The following is a 23,125-nucleotide window of genomic DNA, read 5'->3' on the forward strand; positions in this document are numbered from 1 at the left end:
GAAATGGCGAAAGATATAGTCGAGAGGTGTGAAGGCTGCCAGTTTTACTCTGACATGTCTCACAAGCCAGCGTCAGCCCTGAAGACCATTCCCCTCGTCTGGCCCTTTGCTGTTTGGGGATTAGATATGGTTGCACCACTGAGAACTGGTAGGAGTGGCTTCACTCATGTGCTAGTAGCAGTCGACAAGTTTACCAAATGGATTGAAGCTAAACCTATCAAGAATCTTGAAGCCAGCACCGCTGTCAGTTTTATTAGGGAATTGACATTCAGATATGGAGTTCCACACAGCATCATCACTAACAACGGGTCGAACTTCGATTCTGATGAGTTTAGAGCTTTCTGCGCTTCTCAAGGCACACGAGTCGACTATGCTTCAGTCGCTCACCCGCAGTCGAATGGACAAGCAGAAAGAGCAAATGGCCTAATTCTCAAAGGACTGAAACCCCGACTGATGCATGATCTCAAACACGCAGCAGGCACTTGGGTCGATGAACTTCCATTAGTTCTTTGGGGTTTGAGGACAACTCCTAATCGATCGACTAGACGAACTCCTTTCTTTTTGGTCTATGGAGCCGAAGCTGTTCTACCAAGTGACCTGCTCCACAACGCACCCCGAGTCGAGCTCTTCTCTGAAGAAGAAGCAGAGCAGGCCCGGCAAGATTCAGTCGATCTCTTAGAGGAGGAAAGAGAGATGGCCTTTATCCGATCGACCATTTATCAGCAAGACTTGCGTAGATTCCACGCCAGAAATGTGAGGGGTCGAGCCTTTCAAGAGGGAGACTTGGTTCTTCGAGTGGATCAACAGAAGCCACACAAGCTCACCCCTGCTTGGGAAGGCCCCTTCATCATCACCAGAGTTCTCCACAATGGAGCATACCATCTTTACAGTGTCGAGCATCAGAAAGACGAGCCACGAGCTTGGAATGTGGAACTGCTCCGCCCCTTTTATACTTAAGTACTCATTCGAATAAAGTGTAATAAGAAGTACCTTTGTAATTTTTTTATCAAAGACAAGAGCTTTATAGTCCTCTGGCATGATTTTGTTGCTTTCGTTTACGTCTGAAAACCCCCAGTGGGTGGCTTAGCTGTGAATCCGTTTCGCCTAAGTTTTCAAACAACCTACCGAGTGGTGAGCCAGCGTCCCACTCGGGGGCTTAGCTGCGAACCCGTTTTGCCTAAGTTTGTAAAATCCTACCGAGTGGTGAGCTAGCCTCCCACTCGGAGGCTTAGCTGCAGTCCAGTACTCGCCTAAGTTTTAAAAATCCTACCGAGTGGTGAGCAATCCTCCCACTCGGGGGCTTAGCTGCAGTCCGGTACTCGCCTAAGTTTGTAAAATCCTACCAAGTGGTGAGCCAGCCTCCCACTCGGGGGCTTAGCTGCAGTCCAGTACTCGCCTAAGTTTAAAAAATCCTACCGAGTGGTGAGCAATCCTCCCACTCGGGGGATTAGCTGCAGTCCAGTACTCGCCTAAGTTTGTAAAATCCTACCGAGTGGTGAGCCAGCCTCCCACTCGGGGGCTTAGCTGTAGTCCAGTACTCGCCTAAGTTTAAAAAATCCTACCGAGTGGTGAGCAATCCTCCCACTCGGGGGCTTAGCTGTAGTCCAGTACTCGCCTAAGTTTTAAAAATCCTACCGAGTGGTGAGCAATCCTCCCACTAGGGGGCTTAGCTGCAGTCCAGTACTCGCCTAAGTTTGTAAAATCCTACTGATTGGTGAGCCAGCCTCCCACTCGGGGGCTTAGCTGCAGTCCAATACTCGCCTAAGTTTAAAAAATCCTACCGAGTGGTGAGCAATCCTCCCACTCAGGGGCTTAGCTGCAGTCCAGTACTCACCTAAGTTTGTAAAATCCTACCGAGTGGTGAGCCAGCCTCCCACTCGGGGGCTTAGCTATAGTCTAGTACTCGCCCGAGTTTAAAAAATCCTACCGAGTGGTGAGCAATCCTCCCACTCGGGGGTTTAGCTGCAGTCCAGTACTCGCCTAAGTTTGTAAAATCCTACCGAGTGGTGAGCAATCTTCCCACTCGGGGGCTTAGTTGCAGTCCAGTACTCGCCTAAGTTTGTAAAATCCTACCGAGTGGAGAGCTAGCCTCCCACTCGGGGGCTTAGCTGCAGTCCAGTACTCGCCTAAGTTTGTAAATTCCTACCGAGTGGTGAGCAATCCTCCCACTCGGGGGCTTAGCTGCAGTCTAGTACTCGCCTAAGTTTGTAAAATCCTACCAAGCGGTGAGCAATCCTCCCACTCGGGGGCTTAGCTGCAGTCGAGTACTCGCCTAAGTTTGTAAAATCCTACCGAGTGGTGAGCAATCCTCCCACTTGGGGGCTTAGCTGTAGTCCAGTACTCTCCTAAGTTTGTAAAATCCTACCGAGTGGTGAGCAATCCTCCCACTCGGAGGCTTAGCTGCAGTCCAGTACTCTCCTAAGTTTGTAAAATCCTACCGAGTGGTGAGCAATCCTCCCACTCGGGGGCTTAGCTGTAGTCCAGTACTCGCCTAAGTTTTAAAAATCCTACCGAGTGGTGAGCAATCCTCCCACTAGGGGGCTTAGCTGCAGTCCAGTACTCGCCTAAGTTTAAAATCCTACTGAGTGGTGAGCCAGCCTCCCACTCGGGGGCTTAGCTGCAGTCCAGTACTCGCCTAAGTTTAAAAAATCCTACCGAGTGGTGAGCAATCCTCCCACTCGGGGGCTTAGCTGCAGTCCAGTACTCACCTAAGTTTGTAAAATCCTACCGAGTGGTGAGCCAGCCTCCCACTCGGGGGCTTAGCTGTAGTCTAGTACTCGCCCGAGTTTAAAAAATCCTACCGAGTGGTGAGCAATCCTCCCACTCGGGGGCTTAGCTGCAGTCCAGTACTCGCCTAAGTTTGTAAAATCCTACCGAGTGGTGAGCAATCTTCCCACTCGGGGGCTTAGTTGCAGTCCAGTACTCGCCTAAGTTTGTAAAATCCTACCGAGTGGAGAGCTAGCCTCCCACTCGGGGGCTTAGCTGCAGTCCAGTACTCGCCTAAGTTTGTAAATTCCTACCGAGTGGTGAGCAATCCTCCCACTCGGGGGCTTAGCTGCAGTCTAGTACTCGCCTAAGTTTATAAAATCCTACCGAGCGGTGAGCAATCCTCCCACTCGGGGGCTTAGCTGCAGTCGAGTACTCGCCTAAGTTTGTAAAATCCTACCGAGTGGTGAGCAATCCTCCCACTTGGGGGCTTAGCTGTAGTCCAGTACTCTCCTAAGTTTGTAAAATCCTACCGAGTGGTGAGCAATCCTCCCACTCGGGGGCTTAGCTGTAGTCCAGTACTCGCCTAAGTTTTAAAAATCCTACCGAGTGGTGAGCAATCCTCCCACTAGGGGGCTTAGCTGCAGTCCAGTACTCGCCTAAGTTTGTAAAATCCTACTGATTGGTGAGCCAGCCTCCCACTCGGGGGCTTAGCTGCAGTCCAATACTCGCCTAAGTTTAAAAAATCCTACCGAGTGGTGAGCAATCCTCCCACTCAGGGGCTTAGCTGCAGTCCAGTACTCACCTAAGTTTGTAAAATCCTACCGAGTGGTGAGCCAGCCTCCCACTCGGGGGCTTAGCTATAGTCTAGTACTCGCCCGAGTTTAAAAAATCCTACCGAGTGGTGAGCAATCCTCCCACTCGGGGGCTTAGCTGCAGTCCAGTACTCGCCTAAGTTTGTAAAATCCTACCGAGTGGTGAGCAATCTTCCCACTCGGGGGCTTAGTTGCAGTCCAGTACTCGCCTAAGTTTGTAAAATCCTACCGAGTGGAGAGCTAGCCTCCCACTCGGGGGCTTAGCTGCAGTCCAGTACTCGCCTAAGTTTGTAAATTCCTACCGAGTGGTGAGCAATCCTCCCACTCGGGGGCTTAGCTGCAGTCTAGTACTCGCCTAAGTTTATAAAATCCTACCGAGCGGTGAGCAATCCTCCCACTCGGGGGTTTAGCTGCAGTCCAGTACTCGCCTAAGTTTGTAAAATCCTACCGAGTGGTGAGCAATCTTCCCACTCGGGGGCTTAGTTGCAGTCCAGTACTCGCCTAAGTTTGTAAAATCCTACCGAGTGGAGAGCTAGCCTCCCACTCGGGGGCTTAGCTGCAGTCCAGTACTCGCCTAAGTTTGTAAATTCCTACCGAGTGGTGAGCAATCCTCCCACTCGGGGGCTTAGCTGCAGTCTAGTACTCGCCTAAGTTTGTAAAATCCTACCAAGCGGTGAGCAATCCTCCCACTCGGGGGCTTAGCTGCAGTCGAGTACTCGCCTAAGTTTGTAAAATCCTACCGAGTGGTGAGCAATCCTCCCACTTGGGGGCTTAGCTGTAGTCCAGTACTCTCCTAAGTTTGTAAAATCCTACCGAGTGGTGAGCAATCCTCCCACTCGGAGGCTTAGCTGCAGTCCAGTACTCTCCTAAGTTTGTAAAATCCTACCGAGTGGTGAGCAATCCTCCCACTCGGGGGCTTAGCTGTAGTCCAGTACTCGCCTAAGTTTTAAAAATCCTACCGAGTGGTGAGCAATCCTCCCACTAGGGGGCTTAGCTGCAGTCCAGTACTCGCCTAAGTTTAAAATCCTACTGAGTGGTGAGCCAGCCTCCCACTCGGGGGCTTAGCTGCAGTCCAGTACTCGCCTAAGTTTAAAAAATCCTACCGAGTGGTGAGCAATCCTCCCACTCGGGGGCTTAGCTGCAGTCCAGTACTCACCTAAGTTTGTAAAATCCTACCGAGTGGTGAGCCAGCCTCCCACTCGGGGGCTTAGCTGTAGTCTAGTACTCGCCCGAGTTTAAAAAATCCTACCGAGTGGTGAGCAATCCTCCCACTCGGGGGCTTAGCTGCAGTCCAGTACTCGCCTAAGTTTGTAAAATCCTACCGAGTGGTGAGCAATCTTCCCACTCGGGGGCTTAGTTGCAGTCCAGTACTCGCCTAAGTTTGTAAAATCCTACCGAGTGGAGAGCTAGCCTCCCACTCGGGGGCTTAGCTGCAGTCCAGTACTCGCCTAAGTTTGTAAATTCCTACCGAGTGGTGAGCAATCCTCCCACTCGGGGGCTTAGCTGCAGTCTAGTACTCGCCTAAGTTTATAAAATCCTACCGAGCGGTGAGCAATCCTCCCACTCGGGGGCTTAGCTGCAGTCGAGTACTCGCCTAAGTTTGTAAAATCCTACCGAGTGGTGAGCAATCCTCCCACTTGGGGGCTTAGCTGTAGTCCAGTACTCTCCTAAGTTTGTAAAATCCTACCGAGTGGTGAGCAATCCTCCCACTCGGAGGCTTAGCTGCAGTCCAGTACTCTCCTAAGTTTGTAAAATCCTACCGAGTGGTGAGCAATCCTCCCACTCGGGGGCTTAGTTGCAGTCCAGTACTTGCCTAAGTTTGTAAAATCCTTTCCTTAAGAGCTGCACCACAAATACAACGTACGCTCCACCCTTATCCGCAAGGATGGCCAGGCGCAGGTCGACTGCAACCTTCTCCTCCGAGCTACGCCACAAATACAACGTACGCTCCACCCTTGTCCGCAAGGACGACGAGGCGCAGGTCGACTGCAACCCTTTTCTCCGAGCTTTGCCACAAGTATAATGCGCACTCCATCCTTGTCCGCAAGGACGGCGAGGCGGAGGTTGACTGCAACCTTCTCCTCTGAGCTACGCCACAAATACAACGGAGCAGAGCCCAAAAGCAATTGCAAGTATACTCAAAAGCAGTTCAGATAAATCCTAAAGTTCCAAGCAACAAATCAAAAGTATCCGAGCATCAAGCCTGAAGGAGTTTAATGGTTATGACAACCACTCGGCATTCCGAGGCAAATTTAAGACAGGTTTAAATCTCATAGTTTGTTCACTCGGCAGGAGGAGGGCCGGCGGGTTCGACAAATTCGTCCAAGTCGATTCCATCTGTGATCCGAGTGGCAGCCGCGATGAAAGTCTCCATAAAGGACTGGAAGTCGTGCCTTTTGGTGTTGGAGACCTTGATCACCGCCACCTTGTCTTCATGAGCTTCCTTGCAGTGGACTCTGACCAAGGACAACGCCACGTCAGCACCACACCGGGCAGAGGACTTCTTCCATTCTTGCACTCAACTAGGAATCTCGTCGAGCCGAGCCATCAGAGATTCCAGGTCACTTTGAAGCGTCGCCCCGGGCCAGAGTGATGAGTCGATCCATGAAACTGCCACCTTCAGGCGTGCGAGATAACTTGTGACGCCGGCGACACGGGATTCCAGTCGGAGCACGTTCATGGCAGTCTCGTCGCAAACCGGAGAAACGATAGGGTCTAGACCAGTCTCGATCCTTCCGGTTTCCTCGTCAAAGTCTTGGCAGAATTCTGCAGTCAAAGAGTTAGTGAGTTGACTGGATAGGATTAACTTGCAAGCAGCGAAGCAGTCAGATTAAAAGGAGTACCTTCCAGCATGAGATAGAGCTTCTTGGCAAGAGTTCTCAGATGGGCTTCCGTGTCAGTTCTCTTACGGACCGGAGACTCCAGCTTTTCATTCAGGGCAATCTTATCCTTCTTCAGGCGACTTACTTCTCGATTGGACTCATTGAGACAGGTCTTCAGCTTGTTCACCTCCCCTTCCAACGCTTCGACCAAAGCCAGCTTCTGGTCTGCAAGGGCAGTCTTATCCCGAGCTTCCTTTTGTGCATCGGCAAGGTATGAGTCCTTCTTCTCCAGAGCCAACTTCATTTTCTCTGCAAAAGAAGCAATCGGATCAAACAAGAGATCAAAGAAATATCTTAAAAGACGATCAACGTGAACAGTCGATAGGCAGCAACCTTCCATACCAGCAGCTTCATCTTCGGCTTTCTTCATCTTTTGCTGGGCCAAATCCAAGTCGAGGTTGAGTTGCCTCTGCTTCTCCCCAAACTCGGCAAACTTAGAAATGAGAGACAAGATTTCTGCAGGAGGTAAAAGACGTGTCAATCGACAAGATCAAAGGTTATTTACTTCCGAGTGAATAAAACTTAAAAGTTCACTTAGACCCCAGCCGACTGCCCGCAGTCGACTGCGGTCTCGGGGACTACACCTAGTGGGTGCACTTGACGTGCCCCCACTGGTTAACTATTCAGACCCCGGCCAACTACCAGCAGTCGACTGCGGTCACGGGGACTACACCCAGTGGGTGCACTTGACATGCCCCAACTGGTTCAAATCTCATTCGACCGGCCCGCCCGGGTCGAGTGGAAGAAAAGAAAGAAAAAAAGAACTCAGACCCCGGTCGACTGCCCGCAGTCGAGTGTTGTCTCGGGGACTACGCCCAGTGGGTGCACTTAGAGTGCCCCCACCGGTTCAGATCCTACTCGCCCAGACCGAGTGGAAGAGTACAAAAACCAAAGACAACAAAACACCCAGTGGGTGTACAGATTCGACACAAACAGTAAGAGATTGTATGGAAGAAAATATTTCGGGTAGCATATCCTAATAGAACAAGGTCAGTCGGAAGTTTACTTACCTGGACATTGGCCCGAAGAGCAGCACTGGCGTCGTAAGAAGCCTGGCTATGCTCGTGCACCGTCTTCATCCGCTCCATCATCACGTCAGCCTGACGGATGGCTTCCGCAGCCGTGTTCGACTGGTTTTCCGGAACATGGTAGTTGGTGAAGAAGGGGGCAGACAACCTAGGTGTGGAAGCTTGGAGCTCCGAAGCGTGAGTCTCGACGACTGAAGGGAACACCGGTTCAATCGACGGTGTGGGGCTCTCACTCGACAATGGTACAACGAAAGTTACAGAGGCCCCGCCTGCGTCTTCAGATTGCCAGGCGGTTGGTGTGGTCGTCGGTCCCTGTTGAGACGTCTTGCCAGCTGCTACCTTTTTGTTCTTTTTGGGCCTAGGGGTCACGTCTTCATCATCATCTGGAAGATTGATGACATTGGGTGGAGCTGCAGAGAAATCAGTCGACCCCGAGTGAACCGCTAGAATTTAATCGACCAAGTAATCAAGAACAAGATCATAAGAGTTTTTACCTGGGTTGGAGGTAACCGCGTCTTCCATCTCCTCATCTCGATATTGGTAGGAAGAAGTTCCAGACGTAGCAGCACTGCAAATGTCAGCATTCAGTAGATTATGTTTCTGTTGCTCGATTTGGCCAAAAGAACAGACCACATGATTACCCGGAGATGGTGGGGACGGTCACTTTGATTCGGGGCAAAGCCTTCGGTGGTTTAGAGGAGGTGGCTTTCAATGCTTTTGGAGCAGGAGGCGGCACAATCTTGGGCTGTTTCGATATCTTCTCAGTCGGCGCTGGCGAAGAGGTCCGAGGGCGCTTCGAAGATGGCCCAGCCGGTGCAGCCGCCAGGACCGGGGTGCTCGCCTGGTCTTGAGCGTGCTTGCATCTTCTCTCTCTGCAAGGAGGCGAGTCGACCTCCTCGTCGTCACTCAAGTCGTCGCTCTCCTCGTCCTCCTCCGCATCCGAGTGCCACTCACCACTCTCGCCCCCGCTTGCCCCCTCCTCGACGTCTTGCTCCTGCACTCCATTGGGCATCGAGTACATATCAATAAGAGCCTGAAAAGACAATGAATGAAAGAAATACAGTCGACCGTCAACAAGGTGTTACACAGTGAATCAAGAAGATACTTGACAAAGCAGAATCATACATGTTCCGGCTGGCGCGAATGGTCGAATGGAATCACCCTCCTAGACTCCCGGGGATTATCTTTGTTGCCGGTGATCCGTCTCAGCCACTTCTCCACCGAGTCTTCACTGACGTCCTCCGGGTGGATCCGAGTGGAGTCCTCGAGTCCCGAGTACATCCACATCGGATGGTCACGGGCTTGAAGTGGTTGGATGCGTCGACTGAGAAAGACCTCCAGCAGGTCCATTCCAGTCACCCCGTCATGGACAAGTTGGACGACCCGCTCGACCAATGCCTTCACCTGCGCCTTCTCTTCCGGGATCACCCTCAAGAAGGAGGGCTTCTCCACTCAAGCCAAGGAAAAGGGGGGAAGTCCTGTCGACTGACCCGGGGTCGGCTGGTCCTTACAGTAAAACCAGGTCGACTGCCAGCCCCGGACCGAGTCAAGAAGGATCATAGCTGGGAAGGTGCTCTTATTCCTCATTTGGATTCCAAGGCCCCCGCACATCTAAATCACGTGTGTCCTCTCGTCACTCAGGTTGGCCTTCTTGATCGACTGGGAGCGGCAGGTGAATATGTGCTTGAAGAGACCCAGTGCGGTCGACAACCCAAGAAATTTTCGCACATCGACACAAAGGCAACAAGATACACTATGGTGTTTGGATTGAAGTGGTGGAGTTGAGCCCCGAAGAAGTTCAAAAAGCCACAAAAGAAAGGATGTGGAGGCAAAGTGAACCCTCGGTCGACATGGGTGGCGAGGAGAACACACTCACCCTCCAGCGGCCGCGGCTCGGTCTCGTTCCCCGGGAGCTGCGCCGATTCGTGGGGGATCAATCCCCCCTCAACCAGGTCGTCGAGGTCATCCTGGCTGATCGTCGAGCCGATCCAACCGCCCTGGATCCAGCCCGGCGGCAGGCCGGACCTTGACGAGGATCCGCCCCGGCTGGTCCTCTTTCCTTTGGCTTTCGCGGTCGCCTTCTTCGTGCGCTCCAACGCCACCGTCTTCTCCTTTCCCATGGCGGCGGATTGAATCCGAGCAAGGCTATGACGCCGAGAGCGGAAGCGGGCGCAGCGGAGAAATCTGAGGAAGAAGAAAGAGAATGAGGGCGCACTATTCAAAGGCCCGGTTCGATGCCTTTTATAAGGTCACTTTCGAGTGGCTGACTTGTAGGCCCGAACGATCTAAACAAATCCCGCAACAGTCGCGCGTGTGATACGTGGTGAAAAAGGTGGCGCGGGAATCAAGGCGACCTGCCTAATCCGTCCTGATTACCACGGCCTTGCCAGTCCAGCGCGCTTCCCGAAATTCGAATCCCGCAAAATCCGCGGACAGCAGGACAACTTGTCAGACGGAAGACATCCTCCGCATCATCATTTGGAACTCTACCTTAAAAGTTCACTCGACAAAAAACTAAGAATGGATCAAGGCAACTGAAAAAGAAGTTGGTGTCATCGCCTCGGTTCATTGATCCCGAACAAGATGTATTCATAGCAACAAAAAATGAGTCAGAAGCATTCTCAACTCCTTCCTCACTCAAACCCTGATCCATTCGGGGGCTAATGATGAAGCCATGTACCTAGGGTAGGGTCATGGATCTGTCCAAGATACCCTCCCCAAGGACACCTCTAAAAGAACCAGAAGCAGTCGAAGAAAAATCATCATCCACTCGACCATGAAGCTATGTTCCACTCGACAATCTTGAAGACACTCGACCGTATGGACAACCACTCGACTACCATAAGATCTAGAGCCACTCCACTCTGCAACGGTCAGGATTTAAGTCATAGCCTTAATGGTCATTATGTACTTTTATTACAGGCGTTACCAGTAATGTCTCCATCTTTATGTACCTTAAACCCTTTATAACTGAGGGCGGGAGGGGTCTGGCGAACTCTATATAAGCCACCCCCCTCCTTAAGGAGAAGGGTTCGCACCCCCTGTAACACACACGCATATAATCCAGTCGACCGCCTCCGGGCTCTGAGACGTAGGGTTGTTACTTCCTCCGAGAAGGGCCTGAACTCGTAAAACTCGCGTGTACAACTCCTCCATAGCTAGGATCTTGCCTCTACATTCCTACCCCCATTCTACTTTCAGACTTAGAACCACGACACGCATCGTAGAGCGCGTCGGCTGCATGCCAGCACGCCTGGATGAACGCGGTCACTGCGTGAACTATGACCTCATGCTGACCTAAGCCCAAACTCCATGTCTGGCACGTTGTTCATGGTAGTTTTGAATGTTACCATGCCTTGTTTTGGCTCCAGGTGCAGTAGAGAAGATTTCACATGCCAGGTAAGCTTCTGATTAGTAACTTTGAGGTGTTACTGAGGTTAAATGGCTGGGAGTTGGGGGTTGTGCTTTGGAGGCTAGCCATCATCTACTAAGGTGATGATGCACAAGAAAATTCAGGCACAGGGGAGCAAGTAAAATGGTAGTTGTTGTAGAAACCACCATTTCTGTCCAGAACAGAAAATATTTTCTGTAGCTAAAATATTCCAAAAAGTGATGAAATATTTTTGCTCGGGAAGGTGCCCTAGGGTTCAAAGAATATTTGGGAATTTTCTCAGATTTTTGTGGGCCATAAAAATGAGAGTTGCTTTGGAGCTCATTGAACTAGGTAGGGTTTTAGAGAAGAAAATGAATATTTTTCATTTAAGAAAAATATTCCCAAGATTATTTTGAGATGGATCATAAGGGGAATGATGATTAGAGAGGGGAATGATGCACTTGGGTGAAAGCCAAGGGTACCCAAGTGTTTAAGTCCATATGAAAAGATTCAGAAACCCCAACTTTCAAAATAAATCCAAATGAAAATCAGGCAAATAAGAGAGGGCAAAATCAGGCTGTCACAAACCTCCCCCACTTAGAATGAATCTCGTCCTCGAGATTCGGTTGCTTGGGAAAACCACTCTGGATAATGAGCCCTTAGGAATTCTTCCCGCTCCCAAGTTGATTCTGACTCTGTGTGATGCTCCCACTGAACCTTGTAAAATTTTCTCACTTTACTGCGAGTGACCCTTTCCATCTGATCCAAAATTCTATACGTTCTTTCTTCATAGGTCAAATCATTTACCAACTCTACCTCAGCCATAGCAATTCTTTTCTCAGGCGGGGATATGCAACGCCTTAGTTGTGAAACATGAAACACATTATGCACGTCTGCCAATTCAGTGGGTAGTTCCAACTGATATGCAACAGTACCCACTCGGGACATAACCGGGAATGGACCAATAAACCTGGGTGCCAACTTTCCACGGGTTTGAATATCTTGACTCTTTTCATAGGGGTGACTCGGAGGGATACGTGTTCTCCGGGTTCAAAATTGATCTGTCTATGCTTTGCATCATAATAACTTTTCTGTCGAGATTTGCCCAATTGCAATATGTCTTTTATTTCCTTAACTTGCTTCTCATCTTCCATCATGAGATCTGTTCCAAAGATACGGCTATCTTCAGTTTGAGACCAATTTAATGGAGTGCGGCACTTACGGCCATACAGAGCTTCATACGGTGACATCTTTAGACTGGTCTGGAAGCTGTTGTTGTAAGAAAACTCGGCATATGGCAAGAAATCTTCCCATTTAGTTCCTTGGACTAAAGCACAGGCTCGCAACATATCTTCTAGTATTTGATTTACCCGCTCTGTATGTCCATTGGTCTGAGGATGATAAGCAGTACTATATTTCAGCACTGTCCCCAAGGCTTGATGGAGACCAAAAAGCGGAGGTAAACAAGGAACCTCGGTCGAAAGTGATGGTTCGAGGTACTCCATGCAGACTGACGATTCTGGATACATATAGCTGTGCAAGTTGATCTGCTCGATATTTGGTGCTGATCGGAATGAAGTGAGCAACCTTGGTTAAGGTGTCCACTATGACCCAGATTGCATCATTTCCTCTCTAAGTCTTAGGCAATCCCGTAATGAAATCCATACAAATGTCTTCCCATTTCCATTGCGAAACCGGCAGCGGTTGGAGGAGTCCGGCTGGCTTCTGATGCTCTGCCTTCACCTTGTTGCATATGTCGCAACAGGCCACAAAATAGGCAATGTCTTTCTTCATTCCATCCCACCAAAATATTTGTCTAAGGTCCTCATACATTTTCATGCCTCCCGGATGAATGGAATACGAGGATTCATGTGCTTCCGACAGGATTTTCTTCTTTAAGTCCGGCTGATTGGGTACACATATCCATCCACGGAATCGGAGAGTACCGAATTTTTCCTTGGAGAAATTTGGGGTCTGCCCTGCCATCGGGCTCTTGGCATGCTTCTGCAGTTTGATGTTAGCTGGCTGAGCCTTGCAGATCTCTTCCTCAAGTGTGGGGGTAATTTCCAAAATATTAGCGAGGCCAGCATCCACTATGACTAGGTTGAGCTGAGCGATCTCCTCTTGGAGTTTGAGAGGCAATGATTTCGATATGACATTTAAGCTGACAGGCTTCCGATTGAGGGCATCAGCAACCACGTTGGCCTTTCTCGGGTGGTAATTTATTCCAAGATCATAATCCTTGACTAACTCTAGCGATCTTCGTTGACGAAGATTTAAATCCGGTTGAGTAAATATGTATTTAAGGCTTTTATGATCGGTAAAAATTTGGCACCTTTTTCCAATGAGATAGCGTCTCCAAATTTTTAGCGCATGAACCATCGCAGCCAATTCCAAATCATGAGTACGATAAGGCCGTAGCTGTCGCGATGCATATGCTACTACCTTGCCATCTTGCATAAGTACGCAACCGAGGCCTTGCCTGGAGGCGTTACGATACACATCAAAGCTGCGATAAATGTCTGGGAGAGTCAATGCAGGTGCGGTTGTCAGCCGTATCTTTAGCTCATTAAAACTTTTCTCACAGTCCTCCGTCCATTCAAACTTCTTATCCTTTTTGAGCAGCTCTGTCATGGGTTTAGCAATCTTGGAAAACCCTTTAATGAAACGACGGTAATATCCAGATAATCCGAGAAAACTCCGGATCTGTGTCACTGTCGTGGGAGGCAACCAATCGAGCACATCTTTTACTTTTCTCGGGTCCACGGCTATACCCTCAGCGGATAGTACATGTCCGAGAAACCCAACTTGCTTTAGCGAAAACTCACATTTACTGAATTTGGCGTAAAGTTGATGGTCGCGGAGTCGTTGTAGCACTGCTTGGAGGTGATCCTTGTGCTCGTCTTCACCCTTGGAGTAAATGAGGATGTCATTGATGAAGACTACCACGAATTTGTCGAGGAAGTCCATGAATACTTTGTTCATCATATGCATGAAGAAAGCAGGGGCATTGGTGAGACCAAAGGACATCACTGTATATTCATAAAGACCATACCGAGTACTGAATGCGGTCTTAGGAATATCTTCCTTTTTAATTTTGAGCTGATGATATCTGGTCCGTAAATCGATCTTAGAGAATACCTTAGCCCCACTAAGCTGATCAAACAAATCATCAATCCTTGGCAGCGGATATTTTTATTTTTGATGGTGACCTCATTCAGCTGACGGTAATCTATGCACATGCGGAGGCTGCCATCCTTTTTGTCCACGAAAATAGCGGGTGATCCCCATGGTGAAGAGCTGGGACGAATGTTTCCTTTTTGGAGCAGTTCATCAAGCTGTTTCTTTAGCTCCACTAATTCTGATGAAGGCACCCGATAATACTTCTTGTATAACGATGCAGTTCCAGGCACAAGATCTATTGCAAATTCCAGTTCTCGGTCTGGTGGCATGCCTGGCAGTTCTTCTGGAAATACATCAGGGTACTCGTTGACCACATGAATTAATTCCAACTCAGCCACAATGGTGAAAACCAATTCTTGCTTGGATATATTCTTGCGAGCATAGAATTTGGTAGTCTGCCCATTTAGACTGGTTAAAGTGACTTCTTGTGTTGCGCAGTTTATATAAACTTGATATTGGGTCAACCAATTCATACCCAATATAATATCCAACTTTTCAGACTCAATAATTATCAGAGAGGTTGGAAAGTAGACTCCGTTGATATTGATTTCCAGATCACGCAGACCATGTTGCTCTTGATTAGAGATCCCGGGGTTTGTACCAGCATATTTTTTTCCCAAAAGTGTACAAGGAAATTTATTTTGGGCAGCAAAACTCCGAGAAATAAAAGAATGGGAAGCCCCAGAGTCAAAGAAAATTATGACATGTATGTCATTAACAGAAAACATACCAATGACGACTTCGGGGTTCTCTTGTGCTTCATGGGCTGAGAGATGATGCACGTGCCCAGTAATGTTTTGCTGGGTCGGGCATGAGTCTATAAAGTTGACTTGTGGCCTGAATGGGGCATCCACCTTGTTGTTCTTGGGGCACTGTTTGGCATAATGTCCGTTCTGCCCACAAATGAAGCACGAATTGTTGCGCTGACGCTCCTCACGTATTGGGTTGGTCATGACATTCTTGACTTGAGTGGTGGCCTTGTTAACATTCTGTTGCCAATTGGGCTTGTATTCCACCCGAGGGTGCTGCCAGGTTCAAGCCTTTTGCACTGGTTGCCCATCCTTCTTTGGCTCAAACTTACGCTTGTTGTCGTTGTTGGCAGGCCTATTATCTGATATAAGCTTGTGCTCCCGTTCAGCAATGAAAGCCTTGTTTACCAGAGTTTGGAAATCTAGGAAGTCAAACATACTGAGAGTACACCGAAGTTGTGGATTTAAGCCTCCAAGAAATCTGTCAATCTTCCTTTCTGCGGTGGCCACGTCATAAAGGGAGTAACAGGCCAGGTGATTGAATTTTTGCAAATATTCACCCATAGACTGATTTCCTTGGACGAGTACAAGAAATTCATGTTGCTTAACCTTCATAACTCCAGTAGGGATATGATGTTTCCGGAACTGATCCTTAAATATTTCCCAGGTGATTTCTTCATCAGCAGGCCACATGGCTTTTGTATTTTCCCACCATATGGCAGCAGTGCCTTCAGGATAATGAGTTGCAAATGGAACTTTATCATTTTCTTCAGTACAAGCAATCTCAAGCTTTTTCTCAATGGTACGCAACCAATCGTCTACATCCAATGGGTCAACAATCTGACTAAAATTGGGTGGCTCGGTCCTTTGAAAATCTGACAGCTTTGAGTAATGACCGTTCTGATTTCCATTCTGTCCAACCATAGCTTGCACACTTCTTAATATTTCAAGCAGATCATTGTTCCTTCTTTCCTCAAACATACGCAGAATTTGCTCGGTGGAGGGCGGATTTGGCGGTGGAGGCGGTGGCGGAACGTACGGCTCGGGAGAATGTCCTGCCTGTCGTGCGGAACGACGAACAGGAGTTCCCTCATGAACGTTGCTACTACTGCCTCCCCACGTCATCCTATTGTGGATTTTTCCCAAGACAACGCAATCGAGATGAGAAACATCCAATAATAAATTTGGGGAAAAGCCAGCGACAAATCCCAGAAGAAAGCAAAAGAGCGAAGAAAATACGGCGAATAAAGTCCCAATATAATTATACATAGGCTCATACATGAAAGATAAACAACATGACATGTTCAACTACTCTCATACATACAATGAAACATCATGACTCGTACGACTACATCCGTACATCATCCGGACAACTGCGAATACTCCGAGATACTACTGCTCTGCTGGTGCTGCGGTGTCCTCCCCTGAAGCGGACTCGGATCCTGAATTGACATGGTTAACGGAAACCTCCATGTTAAAGGTAACACGACGACGCTGCCTCGAGGGCTCTCCCTCAGGGGCAGGGGCAGGATGAAGCATCGGGGCTGTAGGAGTGGTGAGAAGTGAAGCCCACTCAGCAGGAGTAGTGAGAGGGTTCATCGATGAGGTGCCTGAGCTACTCCGGCGAGTAACCGGTGAAACAGGGGAACTAGAACTGGCTGGAATATAGGGAGTAAATCCCAGAGAAGATGGAGTAGTGGAAGATCTAGTGGTGACCAAAGCAGCGGCTAAAGCAGTACGGGCACAAGTCAGCTCTCGAGCCAGCTCGTGGATCATAAGATAGCTAGCAGTGACATAACGAGCAAGGTGGCTAGCAACACTATCAGACTCCGGATCAATGATCTAGAAGCGGACACTACCATTGTCGTGTAGAGAAGGGTAGTAAAAGAAACCTGGATGGTTTTGCATTCGGATCTCGTTGTAGTGAAGCTCAATAAGGACCTCGAATGCAGCAAACTGGACGGCCTGAGAAGCGGTAGAGGCGTAACCGCTCCGAGAAGTACGAGTGTAAGAGCCGGAATCGGAAATAGCGCGTAGAGTAACCACTGCGTGATACTCATACACTGAATCAGCTAGACGCTACCAGTACACACGATAGACTGGATCGTCTCCGAGGGGGTACAGCCAACGCCACATGTTGCAAAGAAGGTGCGGTGATGTGTACGGCATCAGCTGCAACTAGCACGGATACGGCACCGGAGCCATCTACACTCACAACCATTAGCAGTTTAGCATAAAAATATAAATCAAGTGCATGCAATGCAACAATCAGCTACATTAGCTACCGACACTCAACTAAAACTCATATCTAACGTCGAGTTAACATGTCGTAGTCTAGCGTGGCCTGCAGTCAGTGCGGCTCTGATACCAAGCGTTGTGGCACCCCGGCTCAGAGCGACCGGTTTACCCTGCATTGCCAGCCCAGAGACCATGTCTTCTGGCAACACACAACATCTTGGTACAGAAAACAACTACTTTATTGATGCTAGCGGGTCGGAGTTTACATTACAACAGATGTCGAGGCCGAGCAGCAAACACGGTGCGGCTGAACAATATGTACATTATTTAGTGAACATAATGGGGCCTCGATCATATCAACTATGCGGCAGCGAAACAACGTCGTAGCGGTAACTCCATAGCACAGGGACACCGATGTAGACACGATCTAGACTCGAGCAGCGCCCCTTTCCAACGCGACTTTCCTGAAATCTGGCATGACACGCCAGGTCAGTACATTGAATGTACTTGCAAGATCACAACAGGCATAATCATAATGACAAACAATATCATGATATTTAACCAATTAATAATGCAATAATGTTCAAAAATGTTGTGCTCATGCTCTTGGGATAAACATCCCTCGGGACCAACTTACCAACTGTGATCGTTCTCGGATCACAAAACAAACCACCATCATGCTCTTAACCAGAGTAACTTGTGATCCTTATGGCGATCACCACCACACCACCATCGTGGTCTTAACCAGAGTAACTCGTGATCCTTTCGACAATCACCACCACACCACCATCGTGGTCTTAACCAAAGTAACTCGTGATCCTTCCGACGATCACCACCACGACCCATATTGGGTCTCGAACAGCTCGATGGCCTTTCTGCCATCATCATCAGTGCAATGATCATAACTTAGTGTGCATGTTTATTAAACATTGACTCATGGTGGGACCAACTACGAGTTGTCCATGACCGTGGACTCGGCTATCGATAGATTATACACTCTGCAGAGGTAGCACACTGTACCCACACCACAGAACCCATGGCCTCGCACTCCCATTCGGGTGGACCAACGGCATTCCGACAAAACCCTTCCATTGCCATGACACTCTCCCGGCCACTCCGACCCAATCCCCAACGGGCTAGTCCTGGGTGGCCCCGTGTCTACCAAAGACACACCAACCACCGTCGTGGCCAAAACAATCCACTCGGGAACCCGGTACCAAAATCTCAACAACGGGCACACAAGGTTATGCCTGCTTACCGGGCCAGGGTAAGCACGCCCATAACCTTCCCTAGTTGGAGGCACCGACCAGAGACATGTCAATGGACCGAATCAAGGCCTTCCCACAAAGGCAAATGTGGTTGCACTGGGAAAATCTCGATGCAGCGGCACCATGACCCAGTCAACGATATATTCAAGTTGAGTTATATTCAGGTTCAACTTAAAATGAAAATGACTGGTGTCATAGCATGCCATGAAATGCAATACTACACATGCATCATATAATACGAAAATGACTGCTGTCAACCATATTCACACTAAGCATAAGCATCAACTACTTATCTTACTTTCCTGGTCTCACTTTAACAATATATTTTTCAGCAAGTAACATTATTTTCTCATGCAAGAAAATAACTTCGATTAATTCCTCATATGCATAGCAAAGATTCTACCATCATCACCTCAAGCAAATCCTAATTTCTTTACCAATCAAGTTAGGTTCAAACATTCTGGAAATTAAGTAAAATGGCTACACCAACACTAAACAGGATATATTCTAGCAAATTTAACTATTTATTTATGCAAGAAAATAACTTTAAGCAATTATTCATACACATAACAACTCATTTTATCATTACCATAATTAGATCTTAGCCTCTTTACCAACTAAACTAGTTTCAAGGTTCTGTAAATCAAGCATAATACCAGCACACACTTTAACAGCATATAAATAACATAATAGTTATTTAAAATGCATGGATTAATCATTCAATTCAAGTAAGAAATTCATCAATATTGAAATGGCACCATGAAAATGTTGTTGTGGCTTGCCTTAGCGCAGATGAGGTTCACAAGCCTTCTGGCGATCCTCAAGACAAGCCTCACCCTTTGAAAATAATTTTAAACACAAGAAGAAAATATCAAGAACTCTTCTAAAAATCACCAGAAATTTTAGACAGCTCAGAAAAATCTCATTTTTGGTGAGCTGCTAGATTTCCTTGCAAAGAACATAATGCAAAAAAATCAATTCATTTGGACTTACGGTTGAAATGTTATGGCTGTTTGAAGCTCTCTGGAATTGAATGAAATTTGAATTTAAATAAACAAACTAGGGGGGTGACGTCGAAGGCGTAAAGCCTCAGGGCGCCACCACTCATACCGCTTCACGCGCGTACAGAGTGGTTGACTAGCGGGCCCCACTCGGAGGAGTAAATGGCGTTGAGACGATGATGGTGGCGAGGTTTGGCACTGTTACGTAGGCGGGGAAGCGAGCACGCAAGCAACAGAGGCTCGGGCGCGTCGCACGCGTCGGCTACAAGCCAGCATGCCTGGACAAACGCGGTCACCGCGTGAACTATGACCTCATGCCGACCTAAGCCCAAACTCCATGTCTGGCACGTTGTTCGTGGTAGTTTTGAATGTTACCACGCCTTGGTTTGGATCCAGGTGCAGTAGAGAAGATTTCACACGCCAAGTAAGCTTCTGATCAGTAACTTTGAGGTGTTACTGGGGTTAAATGGCTGGGAGTTGGGGGCTGTGCTTTGGAGGCTAGCCATCATCTACAAAGGTGATGATGCACAAGAAAATTCAGGCACAGGGGAGCAAGTAAAATGGTAGTTCTGTAGAAACCACCATTTCTGTCCACAACAGAAAATATTTTCTATAGCAAATATATTCCAAAAAGTGATGAAATATTTTTGCTCAGGAAGGTGCCCTAGGGTTCAAAGAATATTTGGGAATTTTCTCGGATTTTTGTGGGCCATAAAAGTGAGGGTTGCTTTGGAGCTCATTGAACTAGCTAGGGTTTTAGAGAAGAAAATGAATATTTTTCATTTAAGAAAAATATTCCCAAGATTATTTTGAGATGGATCAGAAGGGGAATGATGATTAGAGAGGGGAATGATGCACTTGGGTGAAAGCCAAGGGTACCCAAGTGTTTAAGTCCATATGAAAAGATTCAGAAACCCCAACTTTCAAAATAAATCCAAATGAAAATCAGGCAAATAAGGGCAAAATCAGGCTGTCACAATCACCACGATCAAGATTCAACAAAAATAGACCACTCATCAAGGGTGCATGACCATAAAAGATATTACTCATATAAATTGAACAACCATTATTCTCTGATTTAAATGAATAACCGTTTCGCATCAAACAAGATCCAGATATAATGTTCATGCTCAACGCTGGCACCAAATAACAATTATTCAGGTCTAAAACTAATCCCGAAGGTAGATGTAGAGGTAGCATGTCGACGATGATCACATCGACCTTGGAACCATTTTCGACGCGCACCATCACCTCGTCCTTAGCCAGTCTTCGTTTAATCCGTAGCCCATGTTTCAAGTTGCAAATATTAGCAACAGAACCAGTATCAAATACCCAGGCGCTACTACGAGCATTAGTAAGGTACACATCAATAACATATATATATCAAATATAACTTTGTTCACTTTGCCATCCTTCTTATTCGCCAAATACTTGGGGCAGTTCCGCTTCCAGTGACCAGTCCCTTTGCAGTAGAAGCACTCTGTTTCAGGCTTAGGTCCAGACTTGGGCTTCTTCCCGGGAGTAGCAACTTGCTTGCCATTCTTATTGAAGTTCCCCTTCTTTCCTTTGCCCTTTTCCTGAAACTAGTGGTCTTGTTAACCATCAACACTTGATGCTCCTTCTTGATTTCTACCTCCGCAACTTTGAGCATTGCGAAGAGCTCAGGAATAGTCTTTTCCATCCCTTGCATATTATAGTTCATCACGGAGCCTTTGTAGTTTGGTGTTAGTGATTGAAGAACTCTGTCAATAACACTATCATCCGGAAGATTAACTCCCAGCTGAGTCAAGTGGTTATGGTACCGAGACATTCTAAGTATGTGTTCACTGACAGAACTGTTCTCCTCCATCTTGCAGCTACAGAACTTGTTGGAGACTTCTTATCTCTCAACTCGGGCATTTGCTTGAAATATTAACTTCAACTCCTAGGACATCTCATATGGTCCATGACGTTCAAAACGTCTTTGAAGTCCCGATTCTAAGCCGTAAAGCATGGCACAGTAAACTATCGAGTAGTCATCAGGTCGAGCTTGCCAGATGTTCCCAACGTCAGCAGTTGCTCCTGCAGCAGGCCTTGCACCTAGCGGTGCATCAAGGACGTAATTCTTCTATGCAGCAATGAGGATAATCCTGAAGTTACGGACCCAGTCCATGTAGTTGCTACCATCATCTTTGAACCTAGCTTTCTCTAGGAACGCATTAAAATTCAAGGGGACGGTATCACGGGCCATTGATCTACAACATAGTGTTGGAAATATGCCCTAGAGGCAATAATAAATTAGTTATTATTATATTTCGTTGTTCATGATAATCGTTGATTATCCATGCTAGAATTGTATTGATAGGAAACTCAGATACATGTGTGGATACATAGACAACACCATGTCCCTAGTAAGCCTCTAGTTGACTAGCTCGTTGATCAATAGATGGTTACGGTTTCCTGACCATGGATATTGGATGTCGTTGATAACGGGATCACATCATTAGGAGAATGATGTGATGGACAAGACCCAATCCTAAGCCTAGCACAAAGATCGTGTAGTTCCTATGCTAAAGCTTTTCTAATGTCAAGTATCATTTCCTTAGACCATGAGATTGTGCAACTCCCGGATACCGTAGGAGTTCTTTGGGTGTGCCAAACGTCACAACGTAGCTGGGTGGCTATAAAGGTACATTACAGGTATCTCCGAAAGTGTCTGTTGGGTTGGCACGAATCGAGACTGGGATTTGTCACTCCGTGTAAACGGAGAGGTATCTCTGGGCCCACTCGGTAGGACATCATCAAAATGTGCACAATGTGATCAAGGAGTTGATCACGGGATGATGTGTTACAGAACGAGTAAAGAGACTTGCCGGTAACGAGATTGAACAAGGTATAGGGATACCGACGATCGAATCTCGGGCAAGTACAATACCGCTAGACAAAGGGAATTGTATACGGGATTGATTAAGTCCTTGACATCGTGGTTCATCCAATGAGATCATCGTGGAACATGTGGGAGCCAACATGGGTATCCAGATCCCGCTGTTGGTTATTGACCGGAGAACGTCTCGGTCATGTCTGCATGTCTCCCGAACCCGTAGGGTCTACACACTTAAGGTTCGGTGACGCTAGGGTTATAGAGATATTAGTATGCGGTAACCCGAAAGTTGTTTGGAGTCCCGGATGAGATCCTGGACATCACGAGGAGTTCCGGAATGGTCCGTAGGTAAAGAATTATATATAGGAAGTGCTATTTCGGCCATCGGGACAAGTTTCGGGGTCATCGGTATTGTACCGGGACCACCGGAAGGGTCCCGGGGGTCCACCGGGTGGGGCCACCTGCCCCGGGGGTCCACATGGGCTGTAGGGGGTGCGCCTTGGCCTACATGGTCCAAGGGCACCAGCCCCAAGAGGCCCATGCACCAAGACAAGAGAAAAAGGGGAGAGTCCTAAAAGGGGAAGGCACCTCCGAGGTGCCTTGGGGAGGATGGACTCCTCCCCCCCTTGGCCACACCCTTCCTTTGAGGAAGGGGCAAGGGCTGCACCTCCCCTCTCTCCCTTGGCCCTATATATAGTGGGGAAAAGGAGGAGCAACCATACCTAAGGCCTGGCGCCTCCCTCTCCCTCCCGTGACACATCTCCCTCCTCCCGCAGCGCTTAGCGAAGCCCTGTTGGAATCCCGCTACTTCCACCACCACGCCGTCGTGTTGTTGGATCTCCATCAACCTCTCCTTCCCCCTTGCTGGATCAAGAAGTAGGAGACGTCGCTGCTCCGTACGTGTGTTGAACGCGGAGGTGCCGTCCGTTCGGCGCTAGGATCATTGGCGATTTGGATCACGACGAGTACGACTCCATCAACCCTGTTCTCTTGAACGCTTCCGCGCGCGATCTACAAGGGTA

General features: G+C 48.1%; 1 protein-coding gene across 1 annotated transcript; it reads right to left on the reverse strand.

Annotated features, from left to right (window-relative positions):
* Positions 1-15,021: 15,021 nt before the first annotated feature.
* LOC147965143 (uncharacterized) lies at positions 15,022-15,660 on the reverse strand. Its single transcript, XM_087530311.1, has one exon. It carries the CDS (start codon positions 15,658-15,660, stop codon positions 15,022-15,024), a length of 639 nt encoding a protein of 212 aa, XP_087386437.1.
* Positions 15,661-23,125: the final 7,465 nt, after the last annotated feature.

Source organism: Triticum urartu, chromosome 6A (genome assembly GCF_056163025.1).
Source record: "Triticum urartu cultivar PI428250 chromosome 6A, HENAU_Tu73, whole genome shotgun sequence".
Taxonomy (NCBI): domain Eukaryota; kingdom Viridiplantae; phylum Streptophyta; class Magnoliopsida; order Poales; family Poaceae; genus Triticum; species Triticum urartu.